The following is a 15971-nucleotide window of genomic DNA, read 5'->3' as shown; positions in this document are numbered from 1 at the left end:
TATAATAGGCTGTGTAAGGGCTATTTTTTTATGCCCCTTTCAGAGCTTTGCTCTTTGGCTTTTATTTTGGCCATAGCTGATGTTTACCTTGGGTAAAATGTGTTTGTGATTCTGAAAGGTGGAGTTAGGGAAGGATCTCTGGCACAGCTGTGACTAAACCTCCTTTTAGGGAACTGACTCACTCAATGGCTGCTCTCAAGGATCTTTACATACACTTTAGAGGTGAACAAAGAGATATATAAAGTACAGAAGGTCTGACTGGCATCTCCCCGTGTGGATGTCTAGATAATTCTGGCAGCGACTGAAGATCTCATGCTCCAGCTGAAGACTGACTGAGCGGCTGCTTGTGCTGGATGAAGAGGCAGTCTTAGATGCCGTCAGCAGCTGCACAGCTGCTTCCTGCTTTCCTCAGCTCCTAGCGCAGACTATGGTAATTACTCTGAAATCGCTGCCTGAGCATTTCCCAGTATCGCCTTGTTTGTCCCAGTGTTTAGGCATGGTGTAGCTGAGTGATCACCCCCTGAGCCAGTATAGCCAGCAACATTTCCCCAGAAACACCAACCAGAAAAGCAAAAAAAGCCCTAACCTAAAAATGCATTGTGGTGACTCCTTCCCTCCCTGAATAAGGAGAGGTAAATTCCCTCTCGAGAGATACAGAGGAAGGAAAAGGGCTAAACAGCCTTGTGAGATCCTGGAAAGCAAACACGAGTACGTGTGCATGAACTAAGTACAACTATTTAAAAACCTTGTCAGTCTAGTAAATGGAAGCAAAATTTGGTCCCATTTTCCTGCCATCATCACCATCCAGAAATCACAGAGTGGCTAGAAACCAATTTCAGAACTACCGACTGGTAGAAAGATGGTCTAGGACGTACAGCAATTAGACTAAGCTTTCTAATCGGAAATGCTGCACGTGGGCACTGTAGCTAATAACAAATGCCACGTTGAGTTTCCTCAGACAAAAAATCCAGCTGGGGTAAGGCCAGTTCTGCACTATAGTTAATGGGCAAACCTACTCTCTAGGATAGCTTTTTCCAGGCTTTCTTGCTTTCCAGACTGTGCTGCCCTGTGCACCTAAGGACCCACTCCAACCTTTCCTGTCAAACAGTTGAACGTTATACAAAGTGACAGCCGCTGTCAGAGAAAACCTGAGATTGTCCAATATGTCAGGTCTTTCACACTCTGTAGTTAACATAGGACTTCTCACATCTCAGACTGTGACTTAAGGATGAGATAGATGAAACCTTCGAAACTTCCCAGGAGTGGGGTTAGTTAGCTGTCACCGATGTCCGCATCCTTCTGTGACTACAGTTTGTGGATTTAGACAACGTGCACTGTTTCTTAAAAAGAAACATTGGCTTAGATTTCATTGCTTTTACATCTCAACAGATCTTGCCTAAAGTCGAGATTCACTTCATGCTGCTATTAAAAAGTATTTGTTTTAAAAATAGTTTTGCTAAATCCAGAGTAGTGCTGACCTGCAGAGCCCAGCTCCCCTTTAAGCAATGAGGTAGCAACAGTCTTTTCACTGGGATTGTACAAGCATATTTTAGAAAGGTTTGTGTCTTTATCCTCAAAATCTTGGATAGGTGCCCTTGTTGCCTCTACATTTTTGCATGTTTTCCCAAAAGTAACTATCTCATCACAAGTCTGAAACTTAGAACTGCTTCTGTGTCTTGCTTCCCATACCTCACCTTTCTCTTTCTCTGTCTTCATTCAGTCAGTGTTATGCTGGCCTCCCTGTGCTTTGGCTTGTTCTGGGAGCTTTATATTACCATTTTTTCCACAACCCCATCTATCTGATTCGCCTCCCTCACTTTCTTCTAGAAGCACGGGAAAGGACGCAGGGACCAAGGGCGCAATCTCTTGTAGGGTTTGGTACTAGCACACACAGGGGTGCACACGTGATGATGTAGACGTCTCATTCACCCATTGATACGTTAGCTCTTTGTCAGACGAGTAGCGAATTATCTGATTTAAAAAAAAAAACAAAACTGCTGCAGTTAGGTATTTTGATAGAGTTCTATTTATTTATCTTCGAAAAAAGTAAAAAGTCCTGTTCTTGAACTCAAGCAATTATTTCCTTATGCTTCTTATCTAAGCCTCTTTCATTAGAATTCTGTCTGAAAGTTTTCTCCTCTTCTCAACGCTGTTGTTACCCGTGTGCTTGAGTAATGGGACATTCTTCTAACCTTCCCAATTTCTTTACTTTTTCCCTCAAATACAGTTCCATCCAACAACAGCTTCCATTTGCCACATAGCTGTGTTTTGTTTTGGCTGTATGAAGAAACTTGTTTTTTTCTTTTCTTTTTCTTTTCTTTCCAAACATATCCAGAGATGAAAGGTGGCTGTTTATCTCTAAAAACTTCAAGGATTGACACACAGCCCATAACAACTCTTGTTATTTCCTGGGCTTTCATTACCTGAACCAGATGGTAGAGGAGACGTGGAGTCCTGCAGGATGCTTTCCTTGAGGAAAGCAATTGCCTTTAGTGACAGCTGGGCAAATGTCAATTTCTGACTCATAAGACACTTCTATATTTAATTTTTAAAATATATAAATTCTTATTTGGAGGAAACACAACTTCTCAGACTTTCCTGCAGAATAAAAATGGCTGAAACTTCTGCCCAGAATTCTGAAATCCGCTTCAGAGTTTTATAATCCCACTTGGAATCTTCACAGATACATTTATTTGTATATTCTCCTATATATCTTCACATAAGGAAAAAAATTTACAGAAGGCCTGTGAAAACTCCTCGCTTATTCTAGGAACTGAAAAAATGCTGCTCTGATAGGTAACACAGTCAGAAACATCATTAATTTCATGTCGAATATGAAAAACACGCTTGAATTAACATGAGCTCTACTCCGTACTACAGAGCTTGTGGATATTCTGGGCCAAAATCTCTTCTTGTCCTTCTGCACATAATACTTTTGGAGTATTTAAAAGAAATTGGACTGTTCCAAATCAATTTGAAACTTCTTTAGGAAACTTTTTTGAAGCTGGGATATAGCCTGTCTCTTACTATTACAAGACTATGATCCTTCTCTAAAAATGAGGCCAAAATGTACTTCCTACTGCACATATCCTAGTGTATAAATCCATCTAAAATGGCTTAAGCTTGTTGCAGTACACATAGCTCAGCACATCCATCCAGATCTTGTGTATCTGCCACTTAGAAGCTCAAGTGTTTACAATGATCTCCGTGTGCTTTGAACAAGGAATCTGGCACAAGCGTCTCACTACTTAGTCCAAATTAACATCACTGAATTCTTTTAAGTCATTTTGGCTTCGTAGTTGAGAAAGTGGGGATGCACGTTAGCCTAAAGTGTGATTTGCTACTGAGGCAATTCGAAAATAAACACGTTGTCTCCTCAGCGATGCCCCGATGTCTGCAAAGTAGATCGAGCTCTGACACAGTCTTAGTTCACTAATATACCCTGTGCTTCACCTGGAACATGGCGTGCAGTGCAAACTCGGTCCAGAGAAAGCATCTTGTTCCTATGAGTTGTTATGAGTTTATTATTATTTTATGTTGTTATAGTAATATGTTACATAATTAGTGCATTTTATATTAATACATTACTACTAATATATTAATATCATTAATGCATTTATTAAGTGATAAAGAAAAATATTGTTATAATATTTGACCCTGCTCCACTGAGGGAAGAGCTTTGTTATCAAAGCCAGGAAAAGTAGAATCACATACTTGGATCAGCTGCACTGGTGGAGGGAAACAACTAGAACTAGAAAGAGTAAATTATCTTGATTCTTAAACAAGGCAAGGCTTTAAATCATTTTAAGCAGAAATGATGACCAAAATCGGTTTGTAAGGATGAAGTCCAGATGTCTCTGAATGTCATGGAGTCCTCAGTTTAGTTTTTCCTTACTGACTTCAGAAAGGAAAGAAATTCCAAGAAGCTAAAAAGCTTTCAAACAGACAATAAATTAACTACTGAAGTGGAACAAGGACTAGCCATACATCAACAGAAACTAAGACTTGAGCAGGGACAAGAGTCTTCATCTAGATTAGAGAGGGGCTCAACTGATAAAGCCAAGAGAATTAAAGAAAGAAAAGATGGATAAAGACCAGAGAGCTCCTGAAATAAACTGTAATCAGACATACTCGTTATGTTAGCAGTATAGAATAAGACCTTTACCTGGTGTAATTGGCATAGCAGCACTGCAGCTAGTTGTGCTGCATAACTGTATGCAGCAGTAGATGTTGATCCATGTGACTTTACCTAAACTCTTATATTCACATTGGAATTGTAACATTTGTTCAGTGCCATAGTTGCTGTGCAAAGACAACATTAAATTTCACAAAGTAGTTCATTTCCAGGCAATCCAGGAAATTAACATTTAATGGACATATGGGGTTTTTATAATGAAGAGTATTTCTAAGCAATGTAAGTTCTTTGATACAGCTTCATCTTAAATGGTTTGTTTTTATAATAAAAAAGTGGAAAGAAATGGATTTTACTGAATTTTTCACCATTCTCAGGTCTTTATTACAGCAAACATCTCTAGGATACAAGACGCATCCAACATTCAGACCTACTAAAAGTTGTTTGGGGTCAAGGGCCAAACAAATGGGTTAGGCCACCTCTGTTCTTTCCTCACTAGCAACTCAAACATCTTGCACCACCTTTTACCCTCCCCCTTTCTGGTATTCCTCTTACACCCAAATTCTTTAGATGGTCGTCTTGTTTCTCCAGGCTCGCTAGGACTGGTGGGCTGTACAGGAATTAACCTTGCTACCTTCCAGTTTCTTGATGACTGCGTTAACAGTGCTCAAGAAGCCTGGTTCTTCTCATAACTCTTCTTTCAAATCTGGGGAAAAAGCTTAATGTGATAAAACAATAAATAATCATAGTAAAGGATGAGTGACCTTACAGAACAAATTCTGGCTTTTCTGCAAGCTTCAGAGCCTCATGCATGCCTGCAGCTGATAGTTTCCGATTGATATTCCTGTATCTGCATTGCAGTAGGTTGCGGTAAGTTGTCCTCAGGTCCCGATTGAAGAAGGCATATATAAAAGGGTTAATGAGAGAGTTTGCGTAACCCAACCACAGAAATGTTCTCTCAACCCACAGTGGGATACAGCTGCATGCTGTACCGCAGATGAAGGGCCTGGCGGTTGAGAGGAGGAAGAAGGGCAGCCAGCAGACAGTGAAAGCCCCAACAATAATCCCAAGCGTAGTGGCAGCTTTCTGTTCTCTTTTAAAGATGGAAATGTTTTTCTTGTCATGCTTTAGGAGTCGTGAAAAATTAGTACATTCTTCAGATTCCTTGTGCAGTTTTACGACTCCGTTCATAGAAATCCCTTCCATTTCTTCTGGCCGGGGAAAACCAGCAAACTTGTGTTTAGCAGCACTCCTCTTGGCAGCTTTGTAAATCTGATAGTACATGAAAAGCATCACTGACATTGGAATATAAAATGCAACTGCCGTGGAGTAAATGGTGTAGCCAAAGTCTTGACTGATCAAACAAACCTTTTCATCATTTACATTTTGGGCCCAACCAAAGAGCGGGGGTATAGTGATAGAGGCAGATAAGAGCCATACACACAGGATCATTTTGGCCATACACTTCCCGTTCTGCCTCACAGGATACGTAAGAGGTCTCGTTATTCCCAGGTACCTAGAACGATAACGTACAGTTATTATATAGTGCAGTGGTTCACTGATAAAAGCTATTTCACGTAGTCTGCCCTAAACCAGAACATCTTTGGCTAAGGTTTCTATTTTACGTTTTTCAATCCTCTCCTTACATGTATTTCAAACTTGTAAATTCATGCGTCTCACTTGAAAATTTATAGTGCTGATATTCTGTATGAAAGGTCTTTTACTCTAGAAGGAAATATCCCATTTGCCATAACGGATTGCGATTTTAATGAACTTGTACAATTTTCACGCAGATAACTCATTTTTTGGCTTTTAAGGAAATTCTGAAACCTAAATTTTATTTGGCTAACTTATGAAATCTTGGAGTAAAGATGAATGCTCACTCCGCAAAGCCTACCACTATTTGTATTGAGTGCGTGGTTAAGTTAAAACAAGCATGCATTCATGCTTGCCACTAAACTGAGATGATGAGTTGTCTTTCTTACCTCCATGTTTCAGGCGGGAACAACAAACTGCAAACGTGTCAAGAGTAGATTATTTCACTACGATAATTCTTTTTGTCATCATTTAATGAGAAAGAAATTATATTTATTCAACATTTAAACTGTTACTGAACAAAATAATAGTTTATCACAGTGTCAGTTCAAGAAGACCTGGGGAAAAAACATCGTTTTACCAGAAGCTAAGTTTAGGGTGGTAAATTGTAAACAGACAAGAAAAATGTTTATAAAGTGTCAAGTTTTCATAGGAAAAGAAAAAAAGTAAGTCTGTTGACAACGTCTACATTTCCTAAGCTGTAATAGCTTAAACTATGTATTTTTTTCTAATTAAATAAAAATATCACTATGGCCCTATATAGCTGGACAGCAATATCCTAAGTTTGTGTCTACTCTCAACTACAGATAATTTCTTTATTTCTTCTCTAGCTATGGGAAGTTTCTCTTGGATGGAATTGGATGCCTTTGTTACACCTGACATTTTTACTTTGAAATCTGGTTTCTGCTCAGCTGGAACTTACCTATGAGTTACCATTAACTTCGCAAATTGTTCTTTTTTTCCTCCCCCCAAAAGAAAGAATTTTTGAGAAAAATCAGTGTGATTCACTTTGTTACTTGTAAAAGAAATGGTTTGAAACCAGGTTTCAGAACAACGTTTTGGTTTCAAGAGGTACCAGTGTTTAGTTACACAGTGAAGGTTTTGGAGGGTTACAAACAAGAAATATAGTAACGTGACTAAAAATATTTTTTTCCGAGCATTTTTTCTCTCTCTCTGTTCACCTAGCAAATCAAATATGAGTATTTGCCTGGCTCTGTGGAATGCTGCATTGTTGATTTTACTGCAATGCAGTAAATTATGGCCAGTGCTGCTGCTTTATACAAGCACTCAGGTATGCTACAGTTTTGGAAGGATAAAGAAGCATAATTTTATGATCTGTTCTGATGAGTAACAACAATCCCTCTCAACAACATCATTGATTTTGTATTACTTGATATGGCAAGTGTTATACAAAGGACAGAACCGATTTATTGTGCCCTATTCTTGACAGCACGCACAAGTAATTTACAGCAGGCCGGTATTGTGCCAGTGACGTTGTGCCTGGTGGGGCCGTGAGCTAAGCACGGTTATTAAAACTGGCTGGGATTAGAGCCGTGCGATACATGGACCGTGCTATTAAAAAAGGCTGTTTCTTGTGGACCTCAACATCAGCATTAGAATATAGTCACTGCACCAGCTCCTGAGGCCGGGGGCATACTGTGGAGTCCATGGAGATTTCTGTTTTACAGCATCACGGCCAAAACTGCGCTCCCAAGGAGCTGAGAGTTTTCCAAGGCGCTCCAAGATGTAGAAGAGCAGGGATAATGCGGTGAAGTTCCAGAGTTTAACTACCTAAGGGATACATCATTCTGCTCTAAGTAATGTAACTGCAGCAAGAGTAAGTTATTAGCTGCAGCCCTTCTGGGAAAAGAGTGGCACACCATTAAAATTTGTCTGGGAATAGCAGGATTTAGCTACAAAAGAGTTAAACACATCTTTTGTGCAGAAAGCTTACTTGTCACTTATAATGTGCTCTTTTAAAAAAATCTTTAAAAAGCTGGTCCACCTTCCTGAAGTATGTATTTTTTTCTAGCTATTACCCAATTGGTGATTAAAAATAACACGCTTAATGAGATGAGCTTTATTATGTAGCTAAAAAAGTTAAACTGGATTTCTGTAAAAATCAGATCTGTGGGCTGCATGCTCTGAATGCCTACTGATGCATTCTCATGCATCAGAATAAAACAAAAAGAATTCATGAAAGCAGAAGTATACTGAAAAGAATTAAAATTCATTAGTTTTGCCCTGGCACTGCTTTTTTGGAAGCTATCTGAGCTTCAAAAATACTATTTGAAATTAAAATACATTAATTAACATAAAAATACACCAGCATCCTTTCTGCCTTATCCATTGTGCTAAGTGTAGTATGATAGGGAAAAAAAGTCAGCAGGCATAAATGAAGGCACTTTATCACTTTATCTCTATATATGAAATCCATTGCCCCTGAAAACTTACGTGCAACTTCAAAATAATGTAAATCCCTACTGTTGTCTAATACACTAGAGAGTGTCCGAGACTTAACAGATTCATGAACTCCAAAAGTATTTTGTCAAATTCATTGCAAAAATACGCTTTGTAGTGCTTAATCTTTAATTACTACCTTCCAAAAAAATGACTAAAGGTAAATCAGCTGAACTTAACATATCATTCCAAAAAAACATAACACCTTGAGGCCTTACTGCTGGGTAAGAATGAAGTCAAATTCCCTAAAAAGCCCATTTCATGTATCTCAGCTATCCCCCCCCCAAGAAAGAAGTGTCTCAGACGTTATTCTGAGATTTGTTTTTTTTACACGCTGCAGATGTTCAGTTTGATCTTGGTGGGGAAGAAACTGTGCCTCAGTTCTCGCTTGTTAAATAAGGGCAATGTTATTTCCTGTTCTTTCTCCTCCGAGTTTCTTGAATACAAGGTTCTGCCAGACAGAGTATCTCTCCATATTACACCCAGCACAATGAGGGCTATATCTAGGTTACTCCCCAAAAGTACAGTATTGCAAACGCATGGCCTCTGGTCACGGCATTTCTCATCAGCGTTGCCTGATGCTGCGCGCAGAACACCAAAGCGCAGGATGCTACAGCAAACGACTGTCGGGCAACTCTACGGGAAGCACGAGACACACTGCAGTCACGGGGTCCTGCTGCCATTCCGAGAAGAAAGGCTGCTGGGTGAGCGGAGCAAAATGAGAAGGGAGAACCTGGCACTAGTATCTAGAGGACACAATAAAAAAACAGATGGTGGGAACTTTTTTTGTACCGCATCACTGAAATCTGGAAAACAGCTCAAAAGAGAGCTCAAAATAAGAGCAGGCGACATAGACCACACAAGAAGACACATGGTGAGGGACAGAGTGAATTCTGTCTTATACGAATGCATGTGAACACATGAGCACATATCCGTTCTGGGTTGGTTTCTTATGATTTCTTCAGTGTCTCCTCTTCCCTGTTGGAGGATCAGAAATCAACTCCTGTGCCGCAGTCCCATTCAGGCGTGAGGCGCATGCCGGGTGCCCAGCTCTAGGGAGGAAAAGTTATCCCTTGCCACCCTCTTTCTGGAGCTCTGTTCAAACGTAGGTGGCGGGTAAAGAGCTTCCTTCTTTGTGGGGTGCTCTCGTCAGCTATTGTCAATGATCACCTTTTGCCACATTCACCCACAAAACACCAACAATGGAAAAGGTAAACGAACAAGTCCTTTCTTTCCTTTCGCTGAATAAAAATCTGGCTCCCTGTGATCCAGTATTCTTTCCCAGTACCTCTAAATTGTTGCAATTTAATGACAGGCAATTGTTATAGACAATTCAGTGTAAAACCATTATAACTGTATAGGGCTGCTCGTGAGAGCAGTCAGTTTGTGGGTTTTTTCATTCTGGCTTTTTTGATACCGACGCACTACAACGACCACACGGAATAGTTTTTATCCTACAGGGCTAAAAGTCTCCGTTGTCATTTGAACTGTAGATCACACAGGCATTTCTTATTACAGTGTGCTCAATATACGAAACATTACAGCAAGCGTTAGGATGTAACATATATGGAAAGCAGAACGGTATATGGCAGAGGGAACAGGCATCCACAGACCCGGGCGTCTGTTTCTGGCACATCATCTTATCTTTCTGTGACTCTTTGTATTCCCTCTTCCCATTTATGTTTGTCTTAGCTATTTGCTTGTTGTGATGGCTGTCATACGTTACTGCTTGCACAGTGATTATCAAACTGGACCGCCACTGTGTCCCACTAGATGTTACTATATTAAAAAATATGAAAGGTTCGATAGAATTTCTTTTCTTGTAAATATAGTTATTTCATTCTCTAATCTAGGATATCGTGAAAAGTAGTTTGCTTTATCTGCACTATCGTGAAGTGAGTACACATAGGCATCTACTTATCATCCTCTAGAAGAACTTTTCAGGAAGATCCTTCTCCTCACCTTCACGTGTATAACTCTCCGTTTGTGGCTAAATCGATCAGTAATTCTATAGATGTAGGAAAAGATGCCAGTTCTTCCTCCAAGAAGAAAAAAAGCAGCAGTGCCGGGCATGGTAGCATTTCAGGTTAACCAGGCATGACCTTTTTTTTTTTTTGTGTGGCATGAACCTGACTTTTTTTCAGCAGTAGAAAAGTTCATTTCCTTTTCTTTGTGTTTGTTCCTGAGAAAGCTAAATATAGCTGTAATATTTAAGCTGTAAAAATGATGAATTGTTCGTAGCTACATTGGAAACTTTAAGATGGGTCTAGTCCTCACACTTTTTGAAATATCCAGAAAGCAAACTGAGACTTAACAGCTACATCAACTTCAACAATAGAAAGAAAATAGTAATAGGATGGTCCAGTTTGGGATCCTGTGTCCAAAATCTTTCTTTACCTCTGTTATATGGCTAAAAGAGAAAGAAAAAACGTAAAAGGACTTGCTTCTCACTGCGAGCACGGTCACAGAGTAACAGAAAACCTAACAGCTAAAAGCATTAAAACTGTTTTGAAGCCTCCTGCCCAACCCAATAATAAATTGAAGGCACCATGACATCAGGAACTCTTACGCTGCTTTTGAAGCACACGCGTGTAATTCCTTTGTCTCTGGTCTCCGTGTTTTTTATAGGCAGACAGAATTCCATTCTAATTAGTCCACGTTCATTTCTCAGAATTCACTGACCTGATCTAACAGACGATTATTCCAGAATCAGCTTAGCATCTGACACTGTCTGACTTTGCTTTTATGAAGCAGATTGGATTACTGTGGAATAGAACTAGTAACATTGTACTGGAAATTATACAGATGTGTGTTATAGCTATTTCTACCAGGAATCTCGACCTACTGTTCTATTATCACTTACCATTTGGCTAGGAGTTAAGCTTAACCTGAGGTTCTTTCAGTTCTTCCCATTTTTTTATTTTAAGAGAGTCATAAAACTGTTTTGTTTCAACCACACAAAAATGCTTACTTTTTTGCTTTTGTGCTCTTTTTCTAGTACAGCAGCTTTCTGGCTTCAATACCAATCTCCTCGCATTAGTTTCTTTGCCAACCCACAGCTATAGAATCCTGTCTAATGATTCACCTGCAGTAATAACTTATTCTGAAGAATGATGCTGATCTACTGATCTTCCTCTGGTGGCTGTGATTCTCTTATGATCTTTCGTAATTTTTGTTTAATTCAGTGCAACATTAAGAGACACTTCATGAGAATACAAGCATGATGCCATTCCTAAAAGCTATCCAGCATTCAGAAATATTCTCCCTAGTATAGTGATCGACCTAGATTTTTTTTTTCTTATACTTTAATAAACAGTAAATTAAATGTAAATGTCACAAGTTGAAACAATGATCAAATCTCTTATTTCTGTTACGGCTATGTCAAACCACCTAACAGAAATTGTTCCGTTCTTTTCAAAGATACTGTGTTTACACTAAGCAAGAGATGCTCTGTCCCACAGGCCTGCTTTTAAATAGAGTAAGGTATACAAACCGATCAGGGAAATACTATTCCCCTCGCATATTTAAGTAACTGAGGTGGAAGTAAAGGGATAGAAACATAAAAAGACTTAAGTGCTGAGACATGAGCATTACAGTGCATGACTATGGTGTTATAATGTGAAAAGTAACCTTGTTAATTACTGCATGACAGTACTGATACCTGTCCTTCTGCAATACAGACTGGCCTCGTAATCACATCATGATAACTGCCCGTTCATTGGCTGGGAAGAGGAGGGTATTTCAGAGGCAGTAAAATACTTTTCTCCTTCCCAGAAGTGAACAAAGTTGCTGATTTAATTGCATATATGGCAGCTTTCAGAATATGAATTAGATTACTTTAAAACCTAAACATTAAATATCGTGCAATGTTAGACAGCAGAACTAACGGAGTCAAACCATTACTCAGTGGAGAAAAAAAGACTTTGTTCAACTAGTTCTGTGCTGCATCTAGTTAAACGTTGCATCTTTTCTATGTAGTGAATTAGTACATAGGTTATAAAAAGTCTCAGCACAGTGGCCAGTTTCCCCATCTTAATTGCATTTGCTAGAAATGGTTAAAGCTCTACTTCATCCTTCTCAGTCGATGTTGAATGCAGTAACGTGAAAGATCTTAAATGTATGGTTTGGTATCTATTGTTTTAGACTCTTATGCTTCACATTTCACAGTGATACTTTGATTTTGAAACTTGGAAGAATGAGAATGAAATACTTGTTTTGTTTTCAGCAAGGTTAACACTTTCCATTATTCCCCTTCTTGCTCTCAATTAAATGTATTTCCTTGAATTTTTACAAAAGGAAGATATTCGTTCCCACTGTTAGAGTGGGTACATACTGAAGACAGTACTATACTTTTATTGTACATAGTAAATGTTCTGACTTGATTTTTCTTTTTCTCAAAAATCATTGTAGGGGTTTATTTTTGATAGAACTCAAGAAGTGTAGGCTTTCCTGGCAGCGGGGGAGGATTAAGTCAATCAAAATTAAGTATCTGTTCATTCTAAAGGAATGTAATTTGCATAGTAGAAGATTATGTTCTCCTCTCTTACATTTCTTTCAGTTTCTCTGTATTTTCACGGACTTTCTTCCTCTCATATTGCATAACTTTACAGCTTCATATTTTTCTTATTTTAACTCATTTTTCATTCTTTTATTTCACTCATTCTATTTTTACTTCACTTTCTTGCTCTGCCTTATTTCTATTTCTCTCTTAGCTCTGTATTTTTCCCTCTTCATTTTTGCCTACTGATCTAAGACATCCATCCCATAGATGGGGGATGTATTCTGCTCTCATTCTAAGAAATAACTAATAACCATATTGCCAGAAAGAGATGCGCAGTGTCTTTCTGTTCAACTTCCATTATCTTAGTCGTAGTTTCTGAAACCATATTCCTCTTTCCTTTCAGACCTTGGCAAATTTCTTTTACCTGTCCTCACCCTTTGCCTTTTGGGTGAGGACATGACTGTCCTCATGACTGTCGAAGTATTTGTCACCAGTCACCGCCTTGTTCTTAGCTTCCTGACGAAACAGTGCGGTAGCCTTTGGTTTTCCACTGCAAATTATATGCTGTTTGGAAGAAAAGGTCCCGACATGTGGTTGCTGATGTTTAACTTGCAACACTGCCTGAATGTTAGATAATATGTATTTCCTAGCCAATATTTTGCAATTACCCAAATAAATATTTCATATTATAGACTAAACACTCTTATTAACTGTCTTTCAAGAAAACAGTACGTGTATCTTTTCCTTTCTTCTACCTACACCAATGACATAAAGGTAGGAGACATAAGAAGGGAAATGGATTTCGGCCCATTCCATCCCTCACCAGCCTCCTAGAATCTAGATGCATTTGAAAACTGAAAAGGTTTTGGCAACAAAATATTTAGAATTAAGTTGCACGCTTAATAGAAGCTCCTATTTACATTATAGTAAAATAGATAAAATATATTTTATAAAATCTATATTTAATATTAGAATATTTAATGTAATAGAAGACTCCCTATTTTCAAACCTTTCCAAAACGTCTGAACTCCAACTTTGTGGGTTTCATCATCTCTGGTTTCCCGTATATAGGTGTCGTTTGCTTACTGAGTGCAATAGGATTAATTATATACGGAGCTCAAAAGTGCTTCTCACCCCACGTCTTAATAGATGATCTGTAACACTTCAAAAGCTCTCTAAATCTGGGCAAGTCACACATTGGAAGAATCCATTTTTCTTTACACTGTTCAACAATGTGCAAGGTTGAGGAAAATAAAAAATAATTTCATGATTTTCTAAAAGAAAATGTATAACTGTGTCAGGAGACACACGACCCACTTCTACCCTTTCACACACACACACACACACACGGATTTGCAAGTTCCCTTTATTTAACATTGATCTGGGTTATTTGTGGAAGAAGTAAGAAGAGAGTCAAAAGGCTCTTCCTAAATTTTTCTTTCTTTTCAAAAGTAAAAAAATTACATTACTCAAAATACAGGATAAAGTACAATTTACAATGGATATTACTAACATTTTGGGAATATTCCCTAGAGAAGTACTTCTTGGGCTTTTTAAGCAACGTCTCACTTCACTAAACAATTCTTCATTGACTTCATCATAGTATACACACAAACTGCTTCACAGGCCCTCATACACCCTCACAGTAGCTTACCCTATGGTATAATTTATGCTAGTTGTTAAATCATTTTATCAATCAAGGAGAAAAAAGAAATGCAAAACATCTTCAAAAATGGCTGTTTGTTGCTATATTCAATAAGGTGATTTATATCAGAAAACACTATTTTGTTTAAAATTCACATTTCAGTTTATTCCACATTGAGTGCCTTTTTATTATTCCAAAATATTTTAGACTCATAGAAACAAATGCAGTGCATTTGCATCATGTCAACCGTTTAGTATCTAATTACACGTAGACTGATGTCTGTCTTATGTGACTGTTTTTTCCTCTTCACGTGTATGATGCAGTATCTCATTTTATTAAGTTATTACAAGATGCCTGGCCCCTTTTTGAGGGGGCAAAGAAGGTATTTTAGCCTTTTGATACTATCTGAGAAGACTAAGATAGGAAAAGCTTTGTGCTAGAAAAGAATTAAAGCGAAATCACATTCTCATTTATTTCTGTCTGGTTGTGTTGCAATGTTCGTTTCGGATTGGGTGTGCAGTAAAAAAGAAATTCAGGTTGGAAGAAAGCTAGGGAAGAGGTTTTATCTCATATGGCCTTTTGTACAGTAGAGGAGAACTGGTTAAATCTGAAAAGGGAAAATGAATCTGAGGATGACAAGTAAATGATTTGCCATGACTGGAGAGAGGTGGCACTGGCAGTGAGCTTGAGGAGCAGCAGAGGAGACCTTGAGCGTGAATGCATACAGTTCAAAAGCCACTGAGGAGGATGAGGCTTGACTTGAAATATTGCTTAATGGTGTTACATGGGACTCAAGAGAGAAAAAAAGACAGAGATGTACTGGGAGTTACTTATGTTTGTTCTCCTTTTATCAGTCTAGAGAATCTGAAACAGCAAGTGAATGAATTGGATGAAGGACTGGACCACTGGATGCTGGTAAGGCACTGGAGAAGAAATGACATAGCTCTATTCTTTCTTTATAATAAAGAAATTGGGGAGGAATGCTTTAGAACTGGTAGTCATCTTTATGATGGCCTCAGCTCCTGAGGGGTTAATCTCATGTTCTGATCCTTACTCCCAAGAATTTCTATCTCCTCTACAATAAACCTCACTGTCTTTCTGGCAATTACAGATGGTCAGAAGACAAGCATTAACTGTGACCTTTTGCTGAATGCCTACATGTTTGCAAGATCTAAAGCCTTAGATGATTCATTTGCTCATTGGCCTGAGCCACCTGTACAACTGAAGATAAGGTTCAAGTCCCTGAACTTAATTTGATCCTATGGGCTAACCAGTATAGAAAAACATGAGAGTTGGATGTCATCAAGATAACCCAAGTTGCCCAGCTGATAGGCAGAAGTACTCTGTACAGTTGATATTTGCTGATAGGAAAAGGTTTTTCTGCTGCTTTGCCTTTCCTGTGGGGGAGAGTAACTTTAAGCAAAGATGTTTTCTTGAAGCACCAGCCGAGATGAAATCCCTACTCTGTTCAACAGAGGCAGTTCCTGAGCAAAAGAAAACAGGAATGGAAAAGAATATGGTTTGCAGATTAGGAACTGGAAAATCCTTTTTCCTCTTTTGGGTTCCCCCCATCTTATCCCTCTTGTCCCTCATGCCCAGAGGTATTGTCAAAGCCAATGAAGATTTTATGGTTTTGC

At 38.6% G+C, this 15971-nt stretch overlaps 1 protein-coding gene across 1 annotated transcript; it reads right to left on the bottom strand.

The window, feature by feature from the left end:
• Positions 1–4737: 4737 nt before the first annotated feature.
• HTR7 (5-hydroxytryptamine (serotonin) receptor 7, adenylate cyclase-coupled) lies at positions 4738–5677 on the bottom strand. Its single transcript, XM_009320121.1, has one exon. The coding sequence runs from the start codon at positions 5591–5593 to the stop codon at positions 4898–4900; it is 696 nt and encodes a 231-aa protein (XP_009318396.1). The 5' UTR covers positions 5594–5677; the 3' UTR covers positions 4738–4897.
• Positions 5678–15971: the final 10294 nt, after the last annotated feature.

The sequence above is a fragment of the Pygoscelis adeliae genome, unplaced genomic scaffold (genome assembly GCF_000699105.1).
Source record: "Pygoscelis adeliae isolate BGI_AS28 unplaced genomic scaffold, ASM69910v1 Scaffold190, whole genome shotgun sequence".
NCBI classification, from domain to species: Eukaryota; Metazoa; Chordata; class Aves; order Sphenisciformes; family Spheniscidae; genus Pygoscelis; species Pygoscelis adeliae.
The sequence above is the reverse complement of the archived record's forward strand: the minus strand, read 5'-3'. Positions and strand labels throughout refer to the sequence as shown.